This window comes from Sapajus apella, unplaced genomic scaffold (assembly GCF_009761245.1).
Source record: "Sapajus apella isolate SASKATOON/1434 unplaced genomic scaffold, GSC_monkey_1.0 scaffold38, whole genome shotgun sequence".
Taxonomy (NCBI): Eukaryota; Metazoa; Chordata; class Mammalia; order Primates; family Cebidae; genus Sapajus; species Sapajus apella.
The window spans coordinates 13133001-13158510 of NW_022436978.1; the positions used below are offsets into that span (position 1 = coordinate 13133001).

Sequence of the window (25510 nt, forward strand, 5' to 3'; positions counted from 1 at the left end):
ATCAAACTCTAAGACTGAGTTTAATTGTTGTTATTGTTTTAGTTTTTTGGAACGGAGTGGTTGTTGTTTTTTTTTATTATTATTATTTTTATTTGGAGCAGACTGAAAACCCAGATTATAGGACAAACAGCACTAAAGGCTAGTATTTTAAAGACCAGGAGAAAAATTTCATTATCTTATCTTGTTGTCATCAGTTAAACCGAATAGAAAGTGATGGGACAACATCATAAATACGTACCAAAATAACTTCACAAAAAATTAAATAAACAGTTAACATTATAAAATCTTTAAGGACTGTGCCGCTATAAACATGTGCGCAGGTGTCTTTTTCATGTAGTGACTTCTTTTCCTTTTGGTAGATACCCAGGAGTAGGATTGCTGGATTGAATGGCATTTCTCTTTTAGTTCTTTAAGGAATCTCCATATTGTCTTTCATAGCAGTTGTACCAGTTTATACTCCCACCAACAGCGTAAAATACCAACAGTGTTCCTTTTTTACCACATCCATGCCAACATTTATTGTTTTTTAATTACGGCCGTTCTTGCACAAATAAGGTGGTATCGCATTGTGGCTTTTAATTTGCATTTCCTGGATAGTGAGTTGAGCATTTTTTCATGATTGTTGGCTGTAATCTTCTAAATACAAGTCAGCCAACAAATGGATAAAGAAAATGTGGTATATATACACCATGGGATACTACTCAGCCATAAAACAGAATGAAATAACAGCATCTGCAGCAACTTGGATAGAATTGGAGACCATTATTCTAAAAGTAACTCAGGAATGAAAACCAAATATCGTATGTTCTCACTTATAAGTGGGGGCTAAGCTATGAGGATTCAAAGGTATAAGAATGTTATAATGGACTTTGGAGAGTCAGGGTGAAGAAGGGTGGAAAGGACGTGAGGGATAAAAGACTACAGTGTACACTGCTCGGGTGACAGGCACACTGAAATCTCAGAAATCACCGCTACAGAATGTCTCCATGTAAGCAAAAACCACCTGTTCCCCAAAAGCTATTGAACTAAAACACAAAAAAAAAATCTCTAATAAGACAAAATTTAATTTAAAAACATATATGAGTTCATCACCACAAAGTATTGAACACAGAGAAAGCATGTGGAAATATAGGGGTATTCTAAGTTAGCTATGAAAATACAAGTTGTTACAAAATCAGTGAAAAGAATGAGAACAATGGAAGGAAAATAAAAGGACCCTGAGATCCAAAGAGCTACTAACAGGGAAAAAAGCATGCCCCACATTTCAGTGCGCCAAAGCCCTTTAGAAAATGATTATTAGCAGAATATCTTATAAAAGAAAATTATAAATATGGGTATCCCCAACAGATAAGTTGTTGTGGAAAACATGTTAGTAGTTTTCTACTTTCCCAGTCAGAATAAAAACATGAGAAAGCAAACTCCAGAGATTACAGACGTAACACCAAGGTGAGACATGTAATTGGCAACATCAACGTGGCAATGGTTAGACAACTCCTGGACTAAAAACCTCAAAGAATGGACACAGGAAGGAAAGGTAATTCAAAGACGTAGGTTGAAGTTGCAGAACCATAGTGTCTAATAAGTAGCTGAGAATGGAGAACATGTGTCTGGGAGCAGGTTATTACTATTGTGCTTCATCAATTAATTCCATTCTGCAAACACTATTGTGTTCCTAGTATGTGTCAGGTATCATGCTAGGTGCTGTTGAGGGAAAAGGCATGAGTCAGGCAGCCCCTGACTCTCACAGTTCAGAGTACACTACAGCAAACAGGTGCATATACAAGCAAATCTATTAAAAAACACATTGTCATAAGAATTGTATGCAATGCATGAAGGTATGAGTTGGTAAAGAACGGTTTGCCATTAGAATATAGTACAAGGTTTGGGGTAACTCTAGAGTTAGAAAAGATTTGAGTGCCAACTCCGTTTGAGCAGGTTGGGCTTCTCTGAACAAATAACTTACACTCTCTAGACTGCAGTTTTTACATTTACACCAGAACAAGATGGATTGTGTGACTTCTATTAGTTCTAACTTTCTGAATTTGTGGTTGAGCTTCTTATTTTATCTTATTCATTTTATTGTATTTTATTTTTGAGACAGAGTCTCACTCTCCCAGGCTGGAGTGCAGTGGCTCAATCTGAGCTCACTGCAACCTCTGCCTCCCAGGTTCAAGCGATTCTCCTGCCTCAGCTTCCCAAGTAGCTAGTATTACAGCCACCTGCCACCGTGCCCAGCTGATTTTTATATTTTTTAGTAGAGATGGGGTTTCACCATGTTGGCCAGGCTGGTCTCAAACTCCTGACCTCCGCTGATCCACCTGCCTCGGCCTCCCACAGTATTGGGGTTACTAGTGGCGTGAGCCACTAGGCCTGGCCTTTGAGGTCAACTTCTAAGCAACGAATTGAGACTGTGGAAGCAGGAAACTTGGGGACAAGCACATGCTAAAAGCAAAAAACAGCATGAGCCAAGGCAATATGGAGCATAAGCTGGTATCAACAATGCATCCTGGAAATAAAACCTGTGCTACCTACTATCTGGGGAATTTTACTAAGAATATAGAGCATTCTAAATGAAAAAAAAAGTAAAAGAAAAAGGATTGTTATAAACTTTTAAAATGTATAAACATTTAAACACAACGGACATAAGTTACAAAAATGTTCAGAGTAAAAAGAATGTACTGATAACATTTAAATTAAATATAACGAAAAGCAAATCTTATTCTTCTAACAAATACGTGGATACATCTTTGTGTCATACAGCAGATGCAAAAATGTAGCTTCTATTTTAAAAAGTCTGAATGTCCATAAACCGTTCCCAAGATTTGTCTTTAACTTACATATTAAAGGAAAATTTCTTCTCTTGCATATTCAGAAAAGGTAAAGGTTATTATATTTAGAGAGAGGGGGAGAGAGGAAAAGAGTGAGAATTGGCAGAAATGCAAGAAAGAACCAAAATTTCAGAAAACAAAAGACTGAGTTATACCATATTCCAAACTGCTTTGGAGAAGCATTACTGAGCAGTGCACCCTCCCAGCCAGCCATCCGCCAGCCATCCAAATATATATGCATACATAAGAACACACAGACATACATTTGACCATATGCAACCGTTCCTACTAAAAACACAGTAACATAATATGAGCTATGAGGAACATAAGGACGAGTGAGAAACCATGTCTTGTTGCTTCAATGGGGAAGCAAAGCTTACATATATTCTTATAAGGGAAGAAGGGACGTATCACTGTAATATGGGGCTTGGTGCCACACGTGCTGTGAATAGAAGGGCAGGCAGCATCGCGTGCTGGATATGGACAGCAGCCTCAGTTCAGAAACATACTCCAAACACAGCACAGAGAATGTCACCTCTTTTAAGCTTCCATTTCTTTATAAGAAAAAAAAAACAAAACATTTTGTAGGGCTGCATAAGAAGGCAATAAAATAATAATGAGAAAGCATAGAGCCTGGAGTATACTACATGTTCAACACGGAACAGCACGCAAGCAGGGGCAGTAACAAATTTGGTGGTCACAGAACACCAAGCAGAAGTTTGGTAGTCATAGAATAAGATGTGGAAACTTGGGGAAGGAAGTGATTACTTCTGATCTAGGCCACACCTAGACTTTTGGAGAAAGTGATACAAATAGCATTTTGCCAGGTAACAAAAACGTATGCAGTGGCATGTTGAAAGTGAGGCCAAGGACTGTGCACTGCAGAGCATGCAAACAAATCACTCCAGTGTTCTAGAGAATAAGACAGTGGGTGCACCACGCATAGCACAGGCAGGGCACGTCAAATTCAGAATAAAGGGGTCTAAAGGGAGGCCATGATATGCTTCTCTTCTCCCTATCTCATATATGCCATCTCTTAGCCCACTTACTAGAAGACCTGCCCTCACCATAATGCTCACGCATATAAGAACTCTCAGACCTACAAAGCCTTCCTCACACATTTGCCTTCTATTCTATAACTGGCCATGTCTCTCTTCTGTTCCTATTAAAGGGAGGTCCACTGATGCTTTCCCCAAAAGTTAGGTGACAAAATAACAATGCCCCTAGTAAGGTGACAAAGGGAAACATTGAAAACATAAATAAGGAAGCCAACATATGGCTCCTCCTGTTCCTATGAAGAGAGATTCTCTTCCAGATCCCATTCCCAAGCCCTGCAATCACTAAAGAAGGATGAGTCAAAGAAAACCAGTTCCACTAAGTGCTTGATTAATTGCAAAGACGCAGTCTCCTTCAAGTGCACTAAAACATCATGGTGTTCAACAGAGATTAGTACAGCACGAAAGGCTTCATTTATTTTTCCAGAGCAGCTTTATGAGGGTCTCCTTGTTGCACTTTCTGAGGAAAAGGATACCCAAAGATGCACAGCTGCCACGTAGCCATGCATGAGGAAGCCTGAGGCATCCTACCGCCCAGCCTAGGTGTCCTGTCATGTTACACAAGCTAGACACCTGAACTAGGCTTCTGGCATCAGACCCAAAATACTAACTAATAAAGTGTTTCCTGGGAGTGGGAGAGGACTGGGAAGAAAAGCAGAGGACTGGACTGTAACACAGAGTGTGGAACACTCGCATGCAATATTGATAAACAAACATTCATATCATCTAAGAAGCAACTGGGAACATCCTGGAGAGGGTAAGATATTAATAATTTTTTAAATGGTGGGACAGAGACAGAAAACAAAGAAAGAGGAGCTAAATCTCCTTTCGCTGCCGCCTCTCTATTAGCTCCTGGAAGTCTAATATTCTTCAGTTTTTTTAATTTTAAGTTATTGTTTCTTGAATTTGAATGAGCTGCTAACATTCATTGGTATAAACATGTAACCTTTTCAACCAAACAGTATGGTACCATTTACACTGACCCTGAGGCTTCGTATGTGAGTGTATACACACAAATACACACAAGAGCTGGAGCTCACATAGACCTTCAAACGCTACTTGATGTAAACTGAATGCATTGTTATTAAAACCCCTAAAAGTAGGCTTCACTCAAATTTGTCTGTGAGCTTTGGCAAATGCAGATCTGACAGAACTCTCTGGGCAACTTTATCCTTCAGCAGCCTAAGGGACGAAAAACAGCCAGAGGAGGTAAAACGATTCCATGCACTGCATTAGGTTTACTTTGTGTAAGTTTCTGATTGGACTACTGCTTGGCAGCATTTGCAGACATTTGTCTAAGGGCAAGAGGGAGGGACCATTGTCTGGTAGATACAACCTTACAAGCGAATGAGCTGGAGGTGGAAGATAACACAGTAGAAGGGCACTGAGCTGTGACTGAAGAGGCCAGATTTCTAGTTGGGCTCTAACCCTATTTCACTATGTAACCATAGCCATATAGTCCAAAAAAGTCTTTTTCCTAAAAGAAGGGACTGGTCTAGACCATTTCCAGGGGCTGCTTGACTTTTAGTAGCCTATAAACTATGATAACCATACTGTGAATTCATAAAGTACCTTTTTCTGACACGACATTGTACTATAAATCACCTATATAATATTGAACTTTCCTATTCCAAGTACCCACCTCTGAAATCCCAGCACTTACCCTCACTTCCAGGTTGCTTGTATGGGTTGTACTTAGGTTTTGGAGCAACTACTGGTGCAAACTTTTTGGGTGGCTGTTGTGTAGACACTGAAATGCTGGGGTTTCCAAAGGAATGGGTGGTCTCCATCCGCGCAGGCACATGGCCGAGGGGCTCACCAGTGCTTTTGGGTGGCAGCCAAGATGGGTGAGACATGGTTGGAATCTGCGATTAAAAGGAAACAAACATTGTTTGTATAGAAGCATGGAAATGGAGAAAATACACCTCACTTCATTACTATTTTATCTTAATCCATACTAAACGAATCTTGATAAAGCTCTCTGGAAAGAAGGACGACAGAAAATGGAAGAAGGAAAAATGAAGAAGCAGAGGAATCGCCAGCAGGAAGAGGAGGAGGAAGGGGAGGAAGGGGAGGAAAAGGAGAAAGAGAAAAAGAGAAAGAGGAAGAGGGAGGGGGAGGAGGAGGAGAAGGAAGAGAACATTGCCCCAAACTTGAATATCTCCCTTCCAATAGTGACCTATTTTAGTACCTACCACTCTTGGGAAACAGGTATGAATAAGGAATGCTTCGTAACTTGAAGGAGGTTCTACAGTAGGAAGACGGAAAAGAGCTTCAATTTTATTAATAATCTATTAAAGTAATTATCTCACCAATTAAATGGTTATACCTAAATGAAGTGCTAAGTTACCTAAGTGAGGTTAAAAACAAGTGTGGCAGACATGCAGAAAAAGATAGGCTCACTTCTTGGTGGGGGGCAGAATTAACAAGATTTCATTGATGAGGTGATATACAGACTGGGTTTGAGTGCTGAGTAGGGTTTGAGCCTGAAAATCGTTAGCAAAATTATACAGGCAGGAAAGTTCACAGCACTTAGGTTTAGTGTTCTTGCAGGGGGGATAACAGAAAGTACCAAGCAAAAGAACTAAAAGCTGGGTTCAAACCAAAGCACAGACAGCTTAGCAGCCACACTTGAGTTTAAACTTATTCTTCAGGCATTAAGGAACCACTGAAAGTTTATTTTCAAAACACGGGCTTAACAGATACCTAGCAGGACACTTTTAAATGACCCATCCACAGGAGCAGCTCTGGTCTCCACCAAGGGGCATGTGGAAAAGGGGAGGAGGGGCACACAGGTTGCCACACTGTCTGGGACAGTTATTAGAACTTAGGGCCAGAGGATAGAATATTCAACACATGTAATGCAAAGGTCAGCCCTGAACAACAATGAAATGCCCATGAACATCTATGCTGAGCTGATACCATATTGGATCTTCATGAAGAGCTTAGTTAAAGTAGGAGGGGAACAATCAGATCAGCCCAGCCCAGCCCAGCCCAGCCCAGATGCTGCTCTGATCAGATTGCATATACTATTTGAAGAAAGGAAATGTCTCCTCTGTCAGCATAAGCCAATCACCTCTCCAGTCAGCCTGCTGCTGGGGATGAGCCTCGCAGGCTGCTGCTGAGGAGGGCTCTCCAAGCCTGATTGCAAGAGCTCTCCAGCACACCCGGAAGGTACCCTGCACCAGCCCCCAGCCCCAAAGCCACCTACTAATTTATTAATTGAACTGAATTAATTAAGAGGGCTACATGATTACTTCCAGATGCCTGTAAAGACAAAGAGCATCGGAACACAAAAAAATCAAAGGCCTCAGTACATGGCATAGTAACAAGGAGACAGGGTGGTAGGGAGGGCTGGGAAACAGCGTGCCTGGATATTAACATCAGTCCATACCACCAAGTGGCATGACTTTGAAGAGCATCTCCTCTAGAGCCCCAGATCATTTCACACTCTCAGAGAACTCAGCCAAACAGAGTGGCTCACACCTCTAATCCCAGCACTTTGGAGGCCAAGGCTGAAGGATCACTTGAGGCCAGGAGTTCAAGACCAGCTTAGACAATAGATTGAGACTCTATCTCTACAAAAAAATTTAAAAATTAGCTTGATGTGGTGGTGCACACCTATTGTTCCAGCTACTCAGGAGGCTGAGGTTGGAGGATCACTTGAGTCTGGGAGACAGAGGCTGCAGTAAGCTGTGATTGCACCACTGCACTCCAGCCTGGGTGACAGAGGGAGGCCTTGTCTCAAAAAACAAACAAAACTCTGTCTTCCTTAGCTCTCAGAATTTTTATGGCAACCAATGAGATGATATTAAAGTACTTTGTATAGTACAAAGTGCTATGCAAAGTGAGAAAAAAGGATGCCTCTATTCTTATAGAAAGTCAATGGCAATTTTGTGACCATCTTGCTTGGAAGAACAGCTTGATGTGCAGTTTTCTTAAGAGGATAACATGAATCAATGACAAAGACTCTAAACTGGGAATCAGGACACATGCTGTTGAAGCCAGTGATGGTATTGGCTTTTCGCTCTGGTTACAGGATCTTTCTTTTCTTTTCCTTCAGTTGTATCTTTTACATATTCATATGTATACACAAATACATACATGTATACAAACACACACACACACACACACACACACACACACACACACACAAAGATACACATATGCTTGCTAAACTGTGAGTTCCTTAAAAGGGCAAGTACCATATTTTACACATTTATAAGCTACCATTAAGGATTAGCACAAAACCAATATAGAAAAACAACCAATGAATGTGTGTTTTACTCATGGTTCTTAAATTTAGCTGCACATTTGGAATAACTTGAGATGATTTTTTTTCTAAATACCAAAACCAAACCCATCTCACAGGGTTGAGAGATGCCAATTTTGGTTTTGCTTTTGCTTTTAATTGAGGTTTGGTCTTCTACTAAATTGGGATAAAAGTGACCAGTTTGCTTTCAGTACGACTAAAGTGAATATAAGTGTGAAATAAAGGAATCAAGTAAAGGTTTGAAACTTTTAATGCACTGTGCACATTTGTAGTATACGTTTTAATTATAATTTTTTAAATGGCTTAATACTGTCCTTGGATGGTCTCTATAAATCTAAGGTTATTTTACAATGAAAGATTTTAAAATTGGTTAATACAGGATGCAGTCGTTTCTTAAGCAAAGATTCACATTTTCGCAGCAATCTCAAGTTACTGACTTTATCATCTTGGCTTTTCAGATACAACATAAAGAAATAGGCAAGTTCTGGGAGAGTATAAATAAAATTTAAGCATCATATGCAAATCATTGGTTCCACAGTCATTTCAGTTATGCCCAGCGTCATAAATTACCTGGACACTTCCCTCCATGAAGAAGCACCTCCTCCTGCTCCTCCTGAGAGGCCCATGTTCTGACTAATCATTTGTTTGCAGATGACCTTTTCAGCATCTTCTCTTGCCATTCTTCTACGTGTCGGCAGTGACCCAGTGACACCATTCCCAGGATTTATAATAAACTTTTATGATTCTGAGCCCTTGCTCATGCTGTGTTCACTATCAACAATGTCATTTCCCTCTCTTCACTTTCTACCAAGCCCTACATTTTTATATTGTCCCAGCTCAAATGTCTCTAACTCTGTGAACATTTCTCTAACTCTTCCAAAGAAGAGTAGCTTAATTCCTTTTTCTCGGCTCTTTAGTACTTTCTGCATACTTATTACAGTCCACAAGGAAGTCATTTAATTCACCTGCCTACATGTCTCAACAAGCTGGAAACTCCACTGGCATGATCCCTAGGCAAGAAGCCCTTACACAAATATCTGACACAGAAATGGGTGAACGAATGAACATTACTCTTTCTTAGTTACTCATATCTTTCTAGAATTGCTACAGCAACCACTAAGACAATTATCTCTTTTATCTTCCCTTAATTTGGTGATGTAATAGAGCATGCTGATAGATTTCCAGATATTGAACCATCTTTGCATTTGTGGAATAAATCCTATCTAGTGACAGCTCTAGTGCCCTCTTTAACAACCACTCAAATAATCATCTTTTTCCCTCCCTTAATTTGATGATGTAATAAAATATGTTGATAAAGTTCCAGATATTGAACAATCTTTCCATTCCTAGAATAAATTCTTTGTTACAGTTGTGTTTTGATATATTAACAAATAAACTATGCTATTTTATTTATAATTTGTGTACATATAATCATAAGAAAGACCATTTTATTGTATTTTCTCTGCTTGTTTTACTTATCATAATTAGGTTGTGATAGGAGGGCTTTCTCCAACCTCCTCTACTGTCTAGGTTACGCAATAACTACATTGGAATTATCTGATTTTTAAAAGTTTATAAAAATTAAGCATAAAGTCATCTAAATATATCTTCATTTAAGACATTAATCAGATTTCCAGTAATGTCTATGACAGTAGTACCAGTTTTCTATTATTCTGAGGTCATTTTGCATTACTTTTCTGCCAGAAATTCACCGTTTTTTTTCCTAGGTTTTACTTCTGCTCCCTCTTAACCAAGCTACTACTTGTCTAAAAATGACTTCCAACTTTCTGTGCATCAATTTAGATCATAAGCATACTTTCCATTAGTCCTTAAAGGCAACTCTTGCTCTATATCCTACAGTTCAAGTTATATATCCTTAAAACACCACTCCACAGCATGTACATACCGTTGTCAAACATTCATCACATGGTACTCTCCCTGTCTCCTTGCCTATATCCCAAACTAAACTCTCAAATGCTTAAGAGTAGAAATACTTATCATTTATAATCCCAAGGCCTACACACGATAGGTACTCAATAAAAATGTCTGTTAATTTAATTAATGAATGAATTTATTTGTCTGGCACTGGAGCTATAGATGAATCAGATTCTTATTCTTTACTCAAAGAGCTCAAATCCTATTTGAGGAAGAAATATTTACAAATGTGAAAAGAGAAAGAGAGCAACACAGAAAGCACATGAAAAATGTTGGGGGATGTCAGAAAAGCTAGCATAAGCTTGGCAGAGGTAGCCTTTAACCAGGACTTTGAAAGCTGAGTGAATAAAAGAAAACTGGAGTAACAAGGGCAAAGATTAGAAATAATAATGTGAGCTCAGGTATGAAGCAAGACATTTCTGTAAGACAGGGATCAGACCAGTGGTACCAAAATGAGGGATTCGGGGAGAACAGTTAGGGGAAAGTCTTAAAAGATAACATAAGTCCTGCCTTTTAAAGGTCTTATATAAGCTAAGAAGCTAGAGATTTTATCCTTGAACAGGAAGATAACAAGAGTGAAAACTCCAGGTACTAAAAATTAAATCATGTAGGACGGATCCAAGGAAAGTGATACATCCAATAGTATAGACATAGATTCCCTGTGGCCCCAGTTCTAGTCTCAGCTATAGCAGCCTGACTTTCACAAGAGATGATACTCATTTGCAGAATGAATACCTATAAAGTCCCAGTCAGCTCTAATACTCTAGAGTGCTTTCTTTCTCTAAAATCTTACATACAGCCCTTCATTTTGATAAATGGGTTTGCTGAAACTTCACAAGTTTAATGAATGGATGAACTAGCACATATCATTGGGGTTTCCCGGCATCTCAGAGAGACCCATATCAACACAAAGATAAGCAGTGGTGAGAACTGGGGATGGTGGACCGAGATTTACCCTTCTCTTACTTCCTCTGGTTCTAGATAGGTTTCACCCTAAGCTCATAATCATCATGAAAGCAAGAAGTGAAAGGGAAGATTTCCAGAGAGGCTCTGAAAATACACAAACACCATCAGCAGACAGGAAAGCAAGAACAATGGCCCTCCTCTAAGCAAGATGCCTACTGCTGAAGGGAGCTGCTTCCTCAGTGTTGCTCTTTCAGAAACCACCCAATGCAAAGCATAAGAAGAACCTAAGAGGTTTCACTTATCAACTCCTCTGCTCTTCTTCTGTCTTTTCCCCCAGCTGTCCTAAGAAGACGAGAGACTGACAATAAATAACAAGTGTTTATTGAAGGCTTATTATGTGTCAAGCAGTTTTCAATGGCCACACAGTCATCCTGACTACCATATGAGGTAGCATTATCATTACCCACATCTAGCCAATCAAGAAAGTAAGACTGCAAGAGGTTGAATAACTTGCTCAAGGATATACAGCTAATAATAAATAGCAAAGCTGAAGCTTGGACACAAATCTTTGTCCAAATCTCTAGTCTTCACTGCTGTACTACCTCCCTATTTGGAGAAGAAAGGAAAACACCATAATCCAAACGAAATCAGCACTTAGCAGTATTTTTTGCTCTTATTTCCATCCCAGCTCTTGAATTCTACTTGCCGTAATGTCTTCCCTTTTCTGTACCCTCAAACCTAATCATAATAAGCCACAGGACCACAAAGTGATGAAGAAAATGGTCAACAGACCAAAAAAAAAAAAAAAAAAAAAAAAAATCAAGGCAGAATAGAACACAATTAACTACAAAAGGCTATATGATGACCAGGACCCAGCCCTTATAGGTGGGAAAACTTAGGCCCATTGATAAACTGACAATGAATACTAACAAAGCTACTAAGCCTCTCTTGGGATACCATGTGAATGCTAAGTCACTGTCATCCACAAAAACAGAACTAAGTAGTGTTTGGTCACATTTTCCTTTTTCCTTTTTTTTTCCCCAGAGCAATATTCTACTCTCCTAAAAAAGATTTATATAGATCACCCAAAGTGAAAAACAAATAACCGTGACATCGTATAATCTAGCATCCAGTGCAGTAAGCTCAGAGTAGTGTTTATCAGAACAGTCTGCACACTAACCTTATATGGGGATCTGTTTGTATATAGTCTGATTCAAGAGCTGAGAATAACTGACTTAGAGCATTACTATTAATCTTGAAATGATGTTGTATTAGTCCCTACATCTTCGTGGCAACTAACTCCAGGCCCAGCTCTTGGTCGGTGTGCACTGAATAAGTGAATGTATCAGGAACGGGACACGCATTAACACCACAGAATTGAGAGGCTATTTGACGTAAACATCAGAAGTGGCTGATGGCAGACTAACGTTTAGCATTCACGTCCCCTAGCAACATTTTCTTCATTTAAACAAGCAGTTACAATTTAAATAACACTCTCCTATAACTTCGGAGGTTTTTTTTTAAACGTTCTCTTTATACTAAAGTCAGTACCTTCCTGGAATTTCAAAACTGCTTTCCTAATCATCCATTAAACTGGTACAATGTGGTTCCCCCTCTGGGCTATACTGTCTCCATTATTGCCCACGCCTCAGTATTTAGTGCGAAGATGCCTGATCTTCACAACTCAGACCCAGCTTTCAGTCTTAGCTCTGCCATGAGTCTATTGTGTAACTTCTGCTATCTCTGAAATCTTGTGTCCTTCTCGAAAAATGTGGTGATGGAATTAGATGGTACACATGACAACTCTGCTCACAAACTCTTATGAGTCTGTGAAAAATCTTGACTGTACAACTAGCCAATGCCAAGTAAAGCAGAGAGATTCGATATCATCCGTAATTCTCCTCTTTGCTCATCAGTGAGGAAGCAGTCCTCTTTTTCTCTCTTTTTCTATCACCCGTTTCCCTGACTCTTCTATCCTCCCCATTGAAGGAGAGATAATTGGGTTGATCTCAGACATCAACAAGGTATCGATCAAGATGTATGATGCAAAAGTAAATAAGTGTTTAGGCAAACCTTTTCCAAACAGTGTAAGTCCCTACCAGTGTAATTGCGAAGCAGATATGCTGTGGCATGTGATGGAAGCGTGGGAAGACAGCATTGAAGAATAAGGCAGGCTGAAAATTACACACAATTGTTAGTTGAACAGCAAATGTATTTACTCTTCCTCTGAATTATCAGGTCAGATACAGCCAGAAGGGCAAAGCAGGATCTACCATGGGCTGAAAATGTCAATGTATTCCCTCAACTTCTTCTTACAGACAGCTTTGGCCCAGCACTGGCTAAGTGCCCCACTCTCTGCATGGACAGCTGGCATTGCTCAGAAGAGGTAACGAGAGAACAACGCTACAGAAATGCCAAACCTTTATATAGGCTATCTGAGAGACATTTGGAAAAACTGGAAAAGGCACTAGACTTAGATGCAGAGGACTTGGGTGTAGTTTCTATCTAGCTCAGTCTCTAATTGGGTCTATGACTTTAGTTCCTAACCTCTTTGGACCTCAGGGACCCTTCCTATCTGTACACTAAAGATTAGATATCCACTACCATTCCCTCTAACTCTCACGTTTCCATGATTCCCCCACAAGTCCACAAGTTCAAGGAGCTGAGGTTTCTTACAAAACTATGTTTTAACTCCTATGAGACAAGGAAATATAGAGTGAGGGAAGATAGGGTTGTAATCAACACATTAAATGCCCATCTGCCTTGCACAGAGCACCAGAAAAAATAAATTAACACTAATGGTGCACTCCTTGTTCTTGGCAATGCTGCAGGTGACAAGAAAATCTCAGCTGCATTTCAGGATCCAAATGAACGACAAAGCAGCAAGAGAGAGAAGCGTCGGGTGCAGACAAGTAAACATTGTCTCAGATAAAGAAGTGAGACAGGGCCAGGCGCAGTGGCTCACACCTATAATCCCAGCACTTTGGGAGGCCGAGGCGGGCAGATCAAAAGTCAGGAGTTCAAGACCAGCCTGGCCAATATGGTGAAACCCCGTCTCAACTAAAAATACAAAAATTTGCAGGACACAGTGGCCTGCATCTATAGTCCCAGCTACTTGGGAGGCTGAAGCAGGAGAATTGCTTAAACGCGGAGGTTGCAGTGAGGCAAGATCATGCCACTGCACTCCAGCCTGGGCGACAGGGCGAGACTCCGTCTCAAAAAAAAAAAAGAAGTGAGACACAACAGAACAGTGACATGCCTCCACACGCTGCACTTTCACTTCAGATTCAGAATGGCACTCGAAAAGGAAACAATCAATGCTGACGGGGAAACAACAGCACTGAAAGATCAGGACTCTCAGGAGAGAAGGTTAAGGAGAGAGCGGAACAAATACTGAGTAACTGGCCTTTTGTTTGCCACAGTTTCTGTCAAGGAAAATAACTCGCACGGTTTACAATAGTCAGGACAGACGACTTAAGAGCCAGAAGGTCTTAAATCGTTTCTCCTAGCTGGAGATCCCCAGCTAGGAGAAATCTTAGGAACTAATTTACTTTTCTAATTTGAGTATTCAAAAACCGAGATTTAGAGAAGCTGGAAAGACTTATCCAATGTAACAGATCAGCTAGAAAATATCAGAGGCTACATTTAAACCCAAATGTTCTGCCTCCAAAGAGCATCCGCTGTGGGAAAGTTCCACTAAACAACCTTATAACTCTATTGATCGCTAGACAGTAACTAGATGGGGTAGGTAAAAGGCAATGGAATTGGGCACAGGAGTCAAAATTTCTCCACCAAGAAAGTTTGCAACCACAACACTGAAAAGTAGCACAGAAGATACATGGCCCCAACCTTGCATTCCAGGTCACATTTGATAACAATTATTCCACGTGGCAAAGTCACCAAGAAAATGTGAATTCTCTCTGGACCTCAGCTTCTGCAGATCTAAAATAATAAGCAACTAATGATGATCTTCACAATCTCTTCCCACAACATTTTATGTTCTATAACATTATGACTAGTCTGTGGAGTGTGCTGTGCTTGCAAAAATGGGCCTTTTAGCAGGTTTCTTCTAAGTCACTTATTCTAATAGACTGACTTTCTGTACAAGGCCAAGAGAAAGCAGGCAACAATATCCTGCACCTCTTTGAGTTCGGTAAATCTACTTCTAGAAGTGAAAATCTGGATTTGTAGAGGTGACATGCTAAATACCTAATTCATAAAGATTCTGCCCCTCACCCAGGGTGAAGCAGGGACAACAGGAAAAATCACCAGTATGATCTCTAATGAGACCTAGCAACCTCCTTAATGGTTATCCAGCATCTTCTATTTCTAAACCTACCAATAACTGGGTAAGTCTGCAAGTTAATTGCTGCTCACTTAGCTGTGTTTCCCTGACAGCTTGTTCAGACTTGTATTAAACACATAAACACTTCATTTTAGTTATCCATTTTCAAGTCTGTCATGCCCATTAGTCAGGCTATGAAATTTTGCTACCACTTGAGGATGATCTAATTACTTTAATTTTTTAATGATTTTGTTTGTATTTTTCCGTTATGGAAAATTCATTTTGATATCTCAATAAGATTTTAAAAGCACTTTTAGTTATAACTTGAAAAAGTAAAAATTCTTAATTTTTTCTTCAGTGACTGGGTCTACTATTGACAAATGTTAAGACATATTTACATCTGACCGTATTGCTACGGCTGTGAAGTAATGTTTATTAAGACCACATAATCTGCTAAGAGTAATCACAGCCAGAAGATGGAGAATCACCAATTATACAATACTTCAGCCTCTTGAACATCATATTGTTCACAAAATTGTCAACTGTGCTGCTTGTATACTATATCAGAACTACTGTAAATTAGCTTAGAGCTTTGGAATTGGGTTTGGACATTATAATTTATTTATTTGCTTTAATTATTATCATTATTGCTATTTTGAGACAGGGTCTCACTCTGGCCCGAGCTGTAGTGTCTTGATACCATCGTGACTCACTGTAGCCTAAGACTCCTGGACTAAATAAAGTAATTCTCCCAGCTCAGCCTCTCCAAAGTAGCTGGGACTACAGGTGTGCCACCACATCTGCTATTTAAAAAAATTTTTTTTGTAAAGACAGGGTCTCACTATGCCGCCCAGGCTCGTCTCGAACTCCTGAGCTCAAGCGGTCCTCTCACCTTGGCCTCCCAAAGTGCTGAGATTATAGGCATGAGTAACCACACCTGGCCTATAATTTAAATTAATACTACTGAATTTGTATTGTATTATTATTGTAAATCAAAGTTTCCAGTTTAATTGCTGATTCTCTAATTATATATCATCTTAAATATCTGTTAAGAAGTGCAGCTGGAAGCAGTGGCTCACACATATAATCCAAGCCCTTTGGGAGACCTAGATCACTTGAGGCTGGGAGTTGGAAATCAGCCTGGGCAATATAACAAGCTGTGTCTCTGGGAAAAAAAAAAATTTTAATTAAAAAAAAAAAACTGACTGGGTGTGGTGGCTCATCCCTGTAATCCCAGCTATTCGAGAGGCTGAAGTGGAAGGATCACTTGAGACCAGGAATTCAAGATTTCAGTGAGCCATGATCATGCCACTGCATTCCAACCTGGGCAACAGAATGAAATGCTGTCTCTAAATAAGTTTTTAAAGATCAATTTACTCTAAAGCAAAATACAAGGATATTGCTGAATTAAAATTTTTAAAAGCATAAATAATAGAAAAAGTGTTACCAGGGATGTAAATTATCAGCCTTCAAGGACCATCAGATACAGTTTTAGAAAACAAAGAAATCCAACTTCATGCATCATGTACTCTGAACTATAATTTTTGTTTAACACCAATTCCAAGAGCCTAGTGAAATTGTTTCTCAGTATTTGAAATGGTATGAAAAATAGGCAAGCTTCTCACTAGAATGTGTTATAAATTCAAATTATGTAAGAGAGGCTAGTTTTGCAATTTCACATTTAATAGCAAAACAATTGGAACCATTTTCAACTAGGGGCCTTTTTCTTAAGTCATTTGGATGTTGTTCCACTTTTATTTCAAGATTTTGAAACAGAGACAAAATCTGGTTAAGCATTAACCAATAGCAACAGAGTAAAAATGAACCAGGCTGTTTCAAATTAGTTTCAGAATCACATCAGTGGACATTTTCCCTTTTAAGTTTCTCTTGATGAGAGAACTGTTGTAGTAGCTTCTGTATTTTTATCAATTATTGATCACTGTGTAAAAATATAAAATAAAATGCATGAAAAATGTACTTAGTTGCCTGATATTCTGGGGAAATAACACACACGCACACACACACACACACACACACACACACATACACATACACACACACACTCCTTAGACATTTTTAAGGAAGTAGCAAAGGACCCAATATTCACCAATACAAAAGTTTAACATCCTTGAAGTGTGAAATTGTTAATGAAGACATTTCATCTAATGTGGAGCTCAAGATGTAGCTTAACCACCATCTGTGAGTTCACTTGTACATGTCCAATGACAAGCAACTCATTATAAGACAGCCCCTTCCATGACAGAAAAGTTATGACGGCTAGAAAGTTTTCTGCAGCTGAATCCTGTATGCCAATAAGTACCACCTATTGGTCCTACCTGTGCCCTCTAGCATCACAAAACCTTTAATACATAGCTGCCCTTTATATATTTCAGGTAAATTGCTTGTTTCCTACTCAGTTTACATCTTTATGTGTTTCAACTTTACTCAGTCCAGTTCTTCCCTTTTTTAAAAGGTAGCCTAACAACTTTATAACAATGTATTAAATATAAATTGTTAAGTCCCAAACCAGTAGCTTTCAAACTTTTCCTTAGCAAAATAAAGGGTTTCTTCATGCCAAATCATAAACAAAATCCCAAGTATAAATAGACAAAGGTTAATAAAACCATTACAGGGGCATTTAAACTGTCATACTTAGGCAGAATATACTTTAATTTGGGGGAAGCATAAATGCATTTTTGCTCTAAGGTCCCCAGTATGCTATAAGCCAGACTGGAAACCCACTGCTGTAAAATATTACAATACTGTGAGTGAAGAAAAAACAAAACTGGTATCTTCTTTATCTATATTTTCCTAGTGCTTAATACAGAATCTATCCCATGATCAGAGCTCAGCAAATGATTATTACACAAAAGAGAAGGCGAACTGAAACACATGAAAATACTAAGACTTAAGCTCTGGTTTTGAATCACCTTAATTCATATTTCAAACACTATTCTTGAAGGCCCTTTATAATTAGGATGGCCACACAGCTCCAATTTATACCTGCCATTTTTGTGTAGTTATTAACAATGCCCCTTTGCAAAAGTGTCCCAGTTTTGATGATAATTCATACAGTCACTTACTTAAAACACTGTGATAATGAGGTTTGGGTCATTTAGTCCAAGTGAATCCTGAATACTGTGAAGTCCTCTCCCGGAAGTTCCATATGGCTAAAACCCTCCCATACTTTTGAGTTTATTATTGCACTTGATAAGAGGGCACAGCGATTAGCAATGGGAAGTAGAGGAGGCTTTGGGGGCTTCCCTGCTTTAGGAGCATGTGATCCTAAGAAGAAAAGAATGTACTAAACTGAATTTGCAGGAGAAAAGCAAGTTACAGCAGAAATCTATCAGAAACTATTATCAATTAACCTGTTCACTCAGCCTCTTTCTCCTGAAGCAAAAGATGTCACACACAAAAAAAGGCAGAGTATTTACTTCAATTATATCTTTACCAACTGACCCCACTCCCAACAAGATTATCAGTGATTTTATAATATCTACTTGGTTATAAGTACTAGAAGGACAATATGTTGCCTGATTCTTAATTTGGAGGAGGAAAAAAAAAGTGTCTAAAATATATCCAAATGTATTCACTAGGGTACAGTGCAAAGGTGGAAGCGATTACTGACAATTATTTCACATTTCCAAATAGGGGTTACACAAGAGTTGTAGGAAAAATCAGAAGAATTCAGTACAGGACCAACATTTTGGAACGTTTCAAGGTGTTTCTTTTATTGCCTATTAATTCCAAGTGCAGTTGCCTTGTGCCTGGGTGGGTTCTGTTACTGCTGGGGCCTCCCATCTAGTCCAGCACCACCTCCTCCTTCAGTCACAGTTGCCTTATAAATGCATCTCAACATCTGGCCAGGATGGTCCCTGTTGCTCATGACGCTTGTTTTACGAATTTCTTCTACCTATTTTGCCTGTTTATTGTCAACACAATTTAGAATTTTTTGGTTAAAATTCAAGAATACTTGACCTGTGAGTTGTAATAAGTGCATGAAATGTAGGAGAAAACAACTACTTAACAACCTCTGTTTCCATTTAGGAATAAGTCTATTCAGTTTATCACACATAAACCATTTTGCACTAATTCCCACTGCAAAATTATATGTGGCTGGTGAGTAGGGAAGTGGGGTGAAAATCGTGCAGCAAGAGAGCAACAGGATTGAAAGCCACGTTTCTAAAGACAGAACTCGCCCCAGTCATGGTAGGCACTGTTATGTTATAATATTGCATGTCTCCCTGTAGTACTTTCCAAGATGTTTGAAACCAAAACAGTTTAGAATACTCTCCCAGCTCAGGGTCTTCCCTCCTTATGACATTTTTTCTGATAAGCAGGAATTCCCCCTTAGGGATTCCCTAAAGTAAAGCTGCTGCATTCCATTTTGTTATATGATTAACTACACTGACAAGTAGAGATGTAATAGAATGTAATTGTTACCCTGGCTTCAACTTAGTATCTGCTACACACAAAGCCTTATGGAAAACATGCCTGAAATGTGAAAACCATAACCCTTACTGTGGTGGATATGGTGGACACTCTAACTTTGCAGAGGCTGTCTTGCAGGTAAGATTTGACAGCAAAAGAAATTCTGCCAAAATATATGTAATTGGCTTGATATTTGAAAGGCAAAAGTAAGATGGAAGACATGTTTCTGCTGTTTGTCCTGTTTTCTGTTAGAAGAAGGATCTCACAGACATGGGATTTTTCAGCATCCACATTCTCATGTTGAGTCTTCAGCTTGGTGGCTGTCGAAGAGCAGCTGTGACCAAAAGAGTAAATAGCTGGACTCCAAGTCTCAGGGTCCAGCTACCACCATTCTGACTATGGGTTTTGATCTCTGTTTCACAAGTTTAGTGATGTATTATTGAACTCAGTAGTTAGTTCCATGGTGGCTTCACTATTTTCCTCTTTCTCTGTTGTAGAAGATGGAGGAATTTTGTGCAGTTTTGCGACTCATTTCTGGAGACAGCCTCGATCCTGCTCCATGCAGTCCTTCTAATTACTTGTCTGAAACACCCTGTATTAAGTACCTTCCACTTATTGCAGCCCTGTGTACAATAGCAAAGACCTGGAACCAACCCAAATGCTCATCAATGACAGACTGGACAAGGAAAACGTGGCACACATACACCATGGAATACTATGCAGCCATAAAAAAAGATGAGTTTGTGTCCTTTGTAGGGACTTGGATGAGTCTGGAAACTATCATTCTCAGCAAACTGACACAAGAACAGAAAGCCATACACCGTATGTTCTCACTCATACGTGGGTGTTGAACAATGAGAAAACGTGGACTCAGGGAGAGGAGCATCACACACTGGGGGCAGTTGGGGGTTAGCGGAGAGAAAGCAGGGGGTGGGGGGTGGGGAGGGATAACATGGGGAAAAATGCCAGATGCAGTATGCACCTAAAGTTAAATAAATAAATTTTAAAAATATATCTAAAGTTGTTTGTTTCCTCTAGTGAACCCTGACTGAAACTCCCTCAAGGTCCTCACAATTTAGATGCCGATGGACAATAATGACATTTTATCAACAAGAGACAGGTTCAAATTCATCGTGCAAAATCCAAAGTGTCTATGCAAAGCACTTGGATCACCTCTAGAAGAGGTGTGCACAGAGCACACCCAGCGCCACCCCTCTCGGAGCCCCGCGTCCAGGGAGAAGAGTCCAGAAGCACTGAGTGACAGGGAGGAAGCCAGCAGAAAGATGAATCTAGTCTAATAGCATGCTAGCTTGAGCTCTGTCACTAACCAGCCATGTTTTCTAACCGAGAGGGCTAGATGAATGAAAGTCCCTTTCTCTCCAACATTCCACACCTCCACAGATGAGTCTGTGTACTCATGAGGGAATTTACTTGGATTTAGGTCCTAGCAAGATTTCCTAAATTTTCAGTTCCCTAAATCTGAAGGTCAGAACACAAAGGTCACATAACACACATGCCTGATATAGTTTAAAAGGAAACAGGAAGCCATGACCCCTAAATATTCTGTGGCAGCCCAGAACTAGAAAGCCTCGAGGAGAAAAATCCAAAATCGTGTTTGCCATGCTTGTTAAGAATAGCAGAGAACAAACAACATCTTCAGGGTCTCTCTCTTCTTGGAAAATTTCTGCCTCCATGTCTGACAAGAAGGAAGAGTATTTACACATACTGGCTTCTCTTAAAGTACTCAGACCAATAGGTATAGTAAAAGAAATACTAGGCAAATGTAGTAATGCTTAGATCTCTCAAGAAAAGCCACTAATTACCTTATGTCTCAGACAAGAAAATCTTTGAAACTCATAAACGAGAAGGACGATTTGTAGACAGAAAGAAAAACAGCAAGACCTAGTAAAGCGTCTAAACCCAGCTCTGGCACCTGCTCTAGCAGCGGCTGCAGGCCAGGCTTCCAGGCCCCACTGGGCGTTCATTTCCTCACCTGTAAAATGGAGACAACAACCCGGCCTGGCTTACCCCACGGGTGTTTGTGCTGATCAAGTGAAACACTAAATGTAAGAGCATTCTGTAAACAGCAGAATGATATGCATAAGAAGGAAGATTATTAATAAAGGAATTTCAAAGGAAAGCTATAAATGGTACTTTTATGCCCAGGCAGCAAAAGAAAAAGTAAATATAGCAGTGATTTTACAATTTTATGATCTAGGGGAAGAAATGGTGAGCAGAATTGTGACAAACAATGGTGTCCAAAAGAGAAGAGAAACCAGCTCGGCTCTGTCATAATTGTCTCAGTTCCTGTACCACACACAACAATGGAAAGATTGCAGGGAGGGGCAGGAGCAGGCCTGTGACTGTGGTACACCAAGGACATGGAGATGCAGCTCCAAGAAAAGGATGCTTCTACCTTCCTGGTAGTAACCATAATAAGCTCATACTGCGGGTCCTCTAAGGATCCGAAAGTGGCTTCTGCGAGTGACTTTACCAGTTTCTCAGTTTTGTCTCCTGGAAGGAGCACAACTGGACAGAGTGAGGCCAAACTCCAGGTTCGCTCAGCCGGATGAACAAAAATGCAAAGGCAGGTCTCACCCACAGCTGGATTTCAGGACCCAAAGCGCATAGGCAGGCTCAGACAGGATTCAGACAGCATCTCACTCAGATGTCTTCTTTTTTTCTTTTTATTTATTTATTTCTTGAGACAGAATCCCATTCTGTTGTCCAGACTAGAGTGCAATGGCAACAATCTTGGCTGACTGCAACCTCCTCTGCCCGGGTTCAAGCGATTCTCCTGCCTCAGCCTCCTGAGTAGTCAGGATTATAGGTGACTGCCACCACGCCTGGTTAATTTTTGTATTTTTAGTAGAGATGGGGTTTCTCCATGCGACCTCAGGTGATCCGCCGGCCTTAGCCTCCCAAATTGCTGAGATTACAGCTGTGGGCCACCATGCCCAGACTCAGATTTCTAAGAGACCATGAAGACAGACTAAGCAATAGGTCAAGCACAGCCAAAACTGCTCAGAACTCAGCGAGGCAAAGTGTCCTCCATCCTCAATCTACCAGCCAGCAGCCAGGTTAGCAGACATGCAAGAGATGAAGCAAAAGTCAAGCCCCAGGCTGGTGGGCACAAAGGCGCAGGAGGGGTTCTAGTTCTGAAGCAAAATGGTGACCTATTAGCCTCTACTGGGCTGGAGCTATCACAAAGCTCTCCAGGGCATTGGGACAAGTGACAGAGAGATGAAATAAGTGAGACAGATTAACCCTACCTATAATTCACATAAAAAGAGACCTCAGTGGCATATAAACATACCAAATACATGCACACACACACACACACACACACACACAGACCCCTTCAATAACAGGGAAATATAAATTAAAATAGACATGAAGGCCAGGCACGGTGGCTCACACCTGTAATCTCAGCACTTTGGGAGGCCGAGGCAGGTGGATCATGAGGTCAGACATTCGAGACCAGCCTGGCCAACATGGTGAAACCTCGTCTTTACTAAAAATACAAAAAAAGTAGTTGGGCATGGTGGTGCACACCTATAATCCCAGCTACTCAGGAGGCTGAGACAGGAGAATCACTTGAACCCAGGAGGCAGAGGTTATAGTGAGCTGAGATCGTGCCACTGCACTCCAGCCTGGGTGACAGAGTGAGACTCTGTCTCAAAAAAAAAAAAAAAAAAAAAAGCCATGAAACACTTTTTCACACAGTTTAACAAAAAAAAATTGAGAGATTCATAAAATTCACCATGGGGCAGGGTGTGTCAGGAAGTTAACCCACACAATATTATGATTCTTCTTATAAACGGACATATTCTCTATTTATTTATTTATGAGACATATTATATGTTGTCTATTGATGCTTTTGCACTACAAAGAGTTGAGGACCTGTGACAGAGACCATCTGGCCCACAAAGCCTAAAATATTTACTATTTGGCCCTTTACAGAGAAAGTTTGAGGACTTCAGGTGCAAACTTAAAAAGTTACTGCTTTCAGCCGGGCGCAGTGGCTCAAGCCTGTAATCCCAGCACTTTGGGAGGCCGAGGCGGGTGGATCACGAGGTCAAGAGATCGAGACCATCCTGGTCAACATGGTGAAACCCCATCTCTACTAAAAATACAAAAAATTAGCTGGGCATGGTGGCGCGTGCCTGTAATCCCAGCTACTCAGGAGGCTGAGGCAGGAGAATTGCCTGAACCAGGAGGCGGAGGTTGCAGTGAGCCGAGATCGCGCCATTGCACTCCAGCCTGGGTAACAAGAGCGAAACTCCGTCTCAAAAAAAAAAAAAAAAAAGTTACTGCTTTCAGTTACTACAGATAGAACAAATTTCTTTTTCGTCTGAAGCCTTTTGCTAGTTTTATTTTTTTAACATGACCATTAATTTATATCAGGGTTTATTGTGTTACATATGCATGATGTAAGATTTTCATTAACTCTGATCAATTATCCCAATGCCATGAGAATAATCCTTCCTTTTTGGAATGTTTTAAGGTGGTTCTTTTATTGCCTATTAATTCCACGTGTAGTTGTCTTGTGTCTGGGTGGGTTCTGTTACTGCTGTGGCCTCCCATCTAGTCCAGCACCGCCTCCTCCTTCAGTCAGGGTTGCCTCATAAATGTGCCTCAGCATCTGGCCAGGATGGTCTCTGTTGCTCATGATGCTTGTTCTGCAAATTTCTTTTACCTATTTTCCCTATTTATTATCAAGACAATTTAGAATTGTTTGGTTAAAATTCAAGAATAATTGACCTGTGAGTTGTACTGTGATTGTATGAAATGTAGGGGAGAACTACTACTTAACAACCTCTAGGTTTCCATTTAGGAATAAGGCGTATCTCCGTTTATTCAATAGTCCTTCATGTGACTCAAAAATGTTCTAGAGTCTTTTATAAGACATGCACAATTCTCACTAAAATGTTTCCTCTTTGATTTGCTGTGAATTGGATCCTAAAGATCGGAAAGTACTCATCTTCAAGTGCAATAAAAAAAAAAAAAAAACTGGAAATGAGGCATGTGGAAACATACCTCACTTTATAAATAACCAGAGATATGCTAATATGAAAAAACAACATATTTGATGCTGGCATGATAGGGGAGATACTGACTCACTCAAACATTCCTGCTAAAGCTAAAAAAAAGAAAATCCTTTTCACAAAACAAGTCATCAATAGATGTGAATAACCACAAAAATATTAACCTCTGACCTGGGTACAGACATCATGTATAAGATTATTGAAGAACTAAGCTATATTTATGCATAATTGTTAATCACAGCAAAATTTTAAAATAATGAAACAATTAAGATGTGGCATAATCAATGAAATATTAAAGTTATTAAAATTATAATCATTCAAGAATATGCAGCGACATGGAAAACGCTTAACGTATGATGTCAAGAGAGACACAGCATGCTGGGTAATTTATGCTAATAACTAAAGACTAGAACGGAATACACAACCATGATCGTGACAGATTGTACTTGTATCTGGGTAGTAGATTTATGGATGACAATTTTACAGTCTACATGTTCTGAACTTGATATAATGTTGCAACTTTACTTGTACAAGTTTAAGAAGAGGGGACAAATTCTTAAGTGCCTTCCAGATATAAGATTTGTAATTTCTTTGTTGTTAAAGGCAGGAAAATGAGACTCAACAATAAAAAAAGACTTTTCTGAAGGCCCACAGAGCAAGTCGCAGGCAGAGCTGGGATTAGAACCCAGGTCTCTAGACTTAAGAGAGCAGATTCTTTTATACATAGCATTTTGTATCCTTATTTT

General features: G+C 39.8%; 1 protein-coding gene across 15 annotated transcripts in view; it reads right to left on the minus strand.

Annotated features, from left to right (window-relative positions):
• Positions 1-25510, minus strand: part of LPP (LIM domain containing preferred translocation partner in lipoma) — a 733292-nt gene that overhangs the window by 471754 nt on the left and 236028 nt on the right. For all 15 annotated transcript variants that reach the window (XM_032298549.1, XM_032298548.1, XM_032298557.1 and 12 more), the window contains one exon: positions 5547-5748. In XM_032298549.1, the coding sequence (XP_032154440.1) occupies positions 5547-5739 (193 nt within the window). In that variant the 5' untranslated portion in view covers positions 5740-5748. The remainder of the gene's footprint in view (positions 1-5546; positions 5749-25510) is intronic.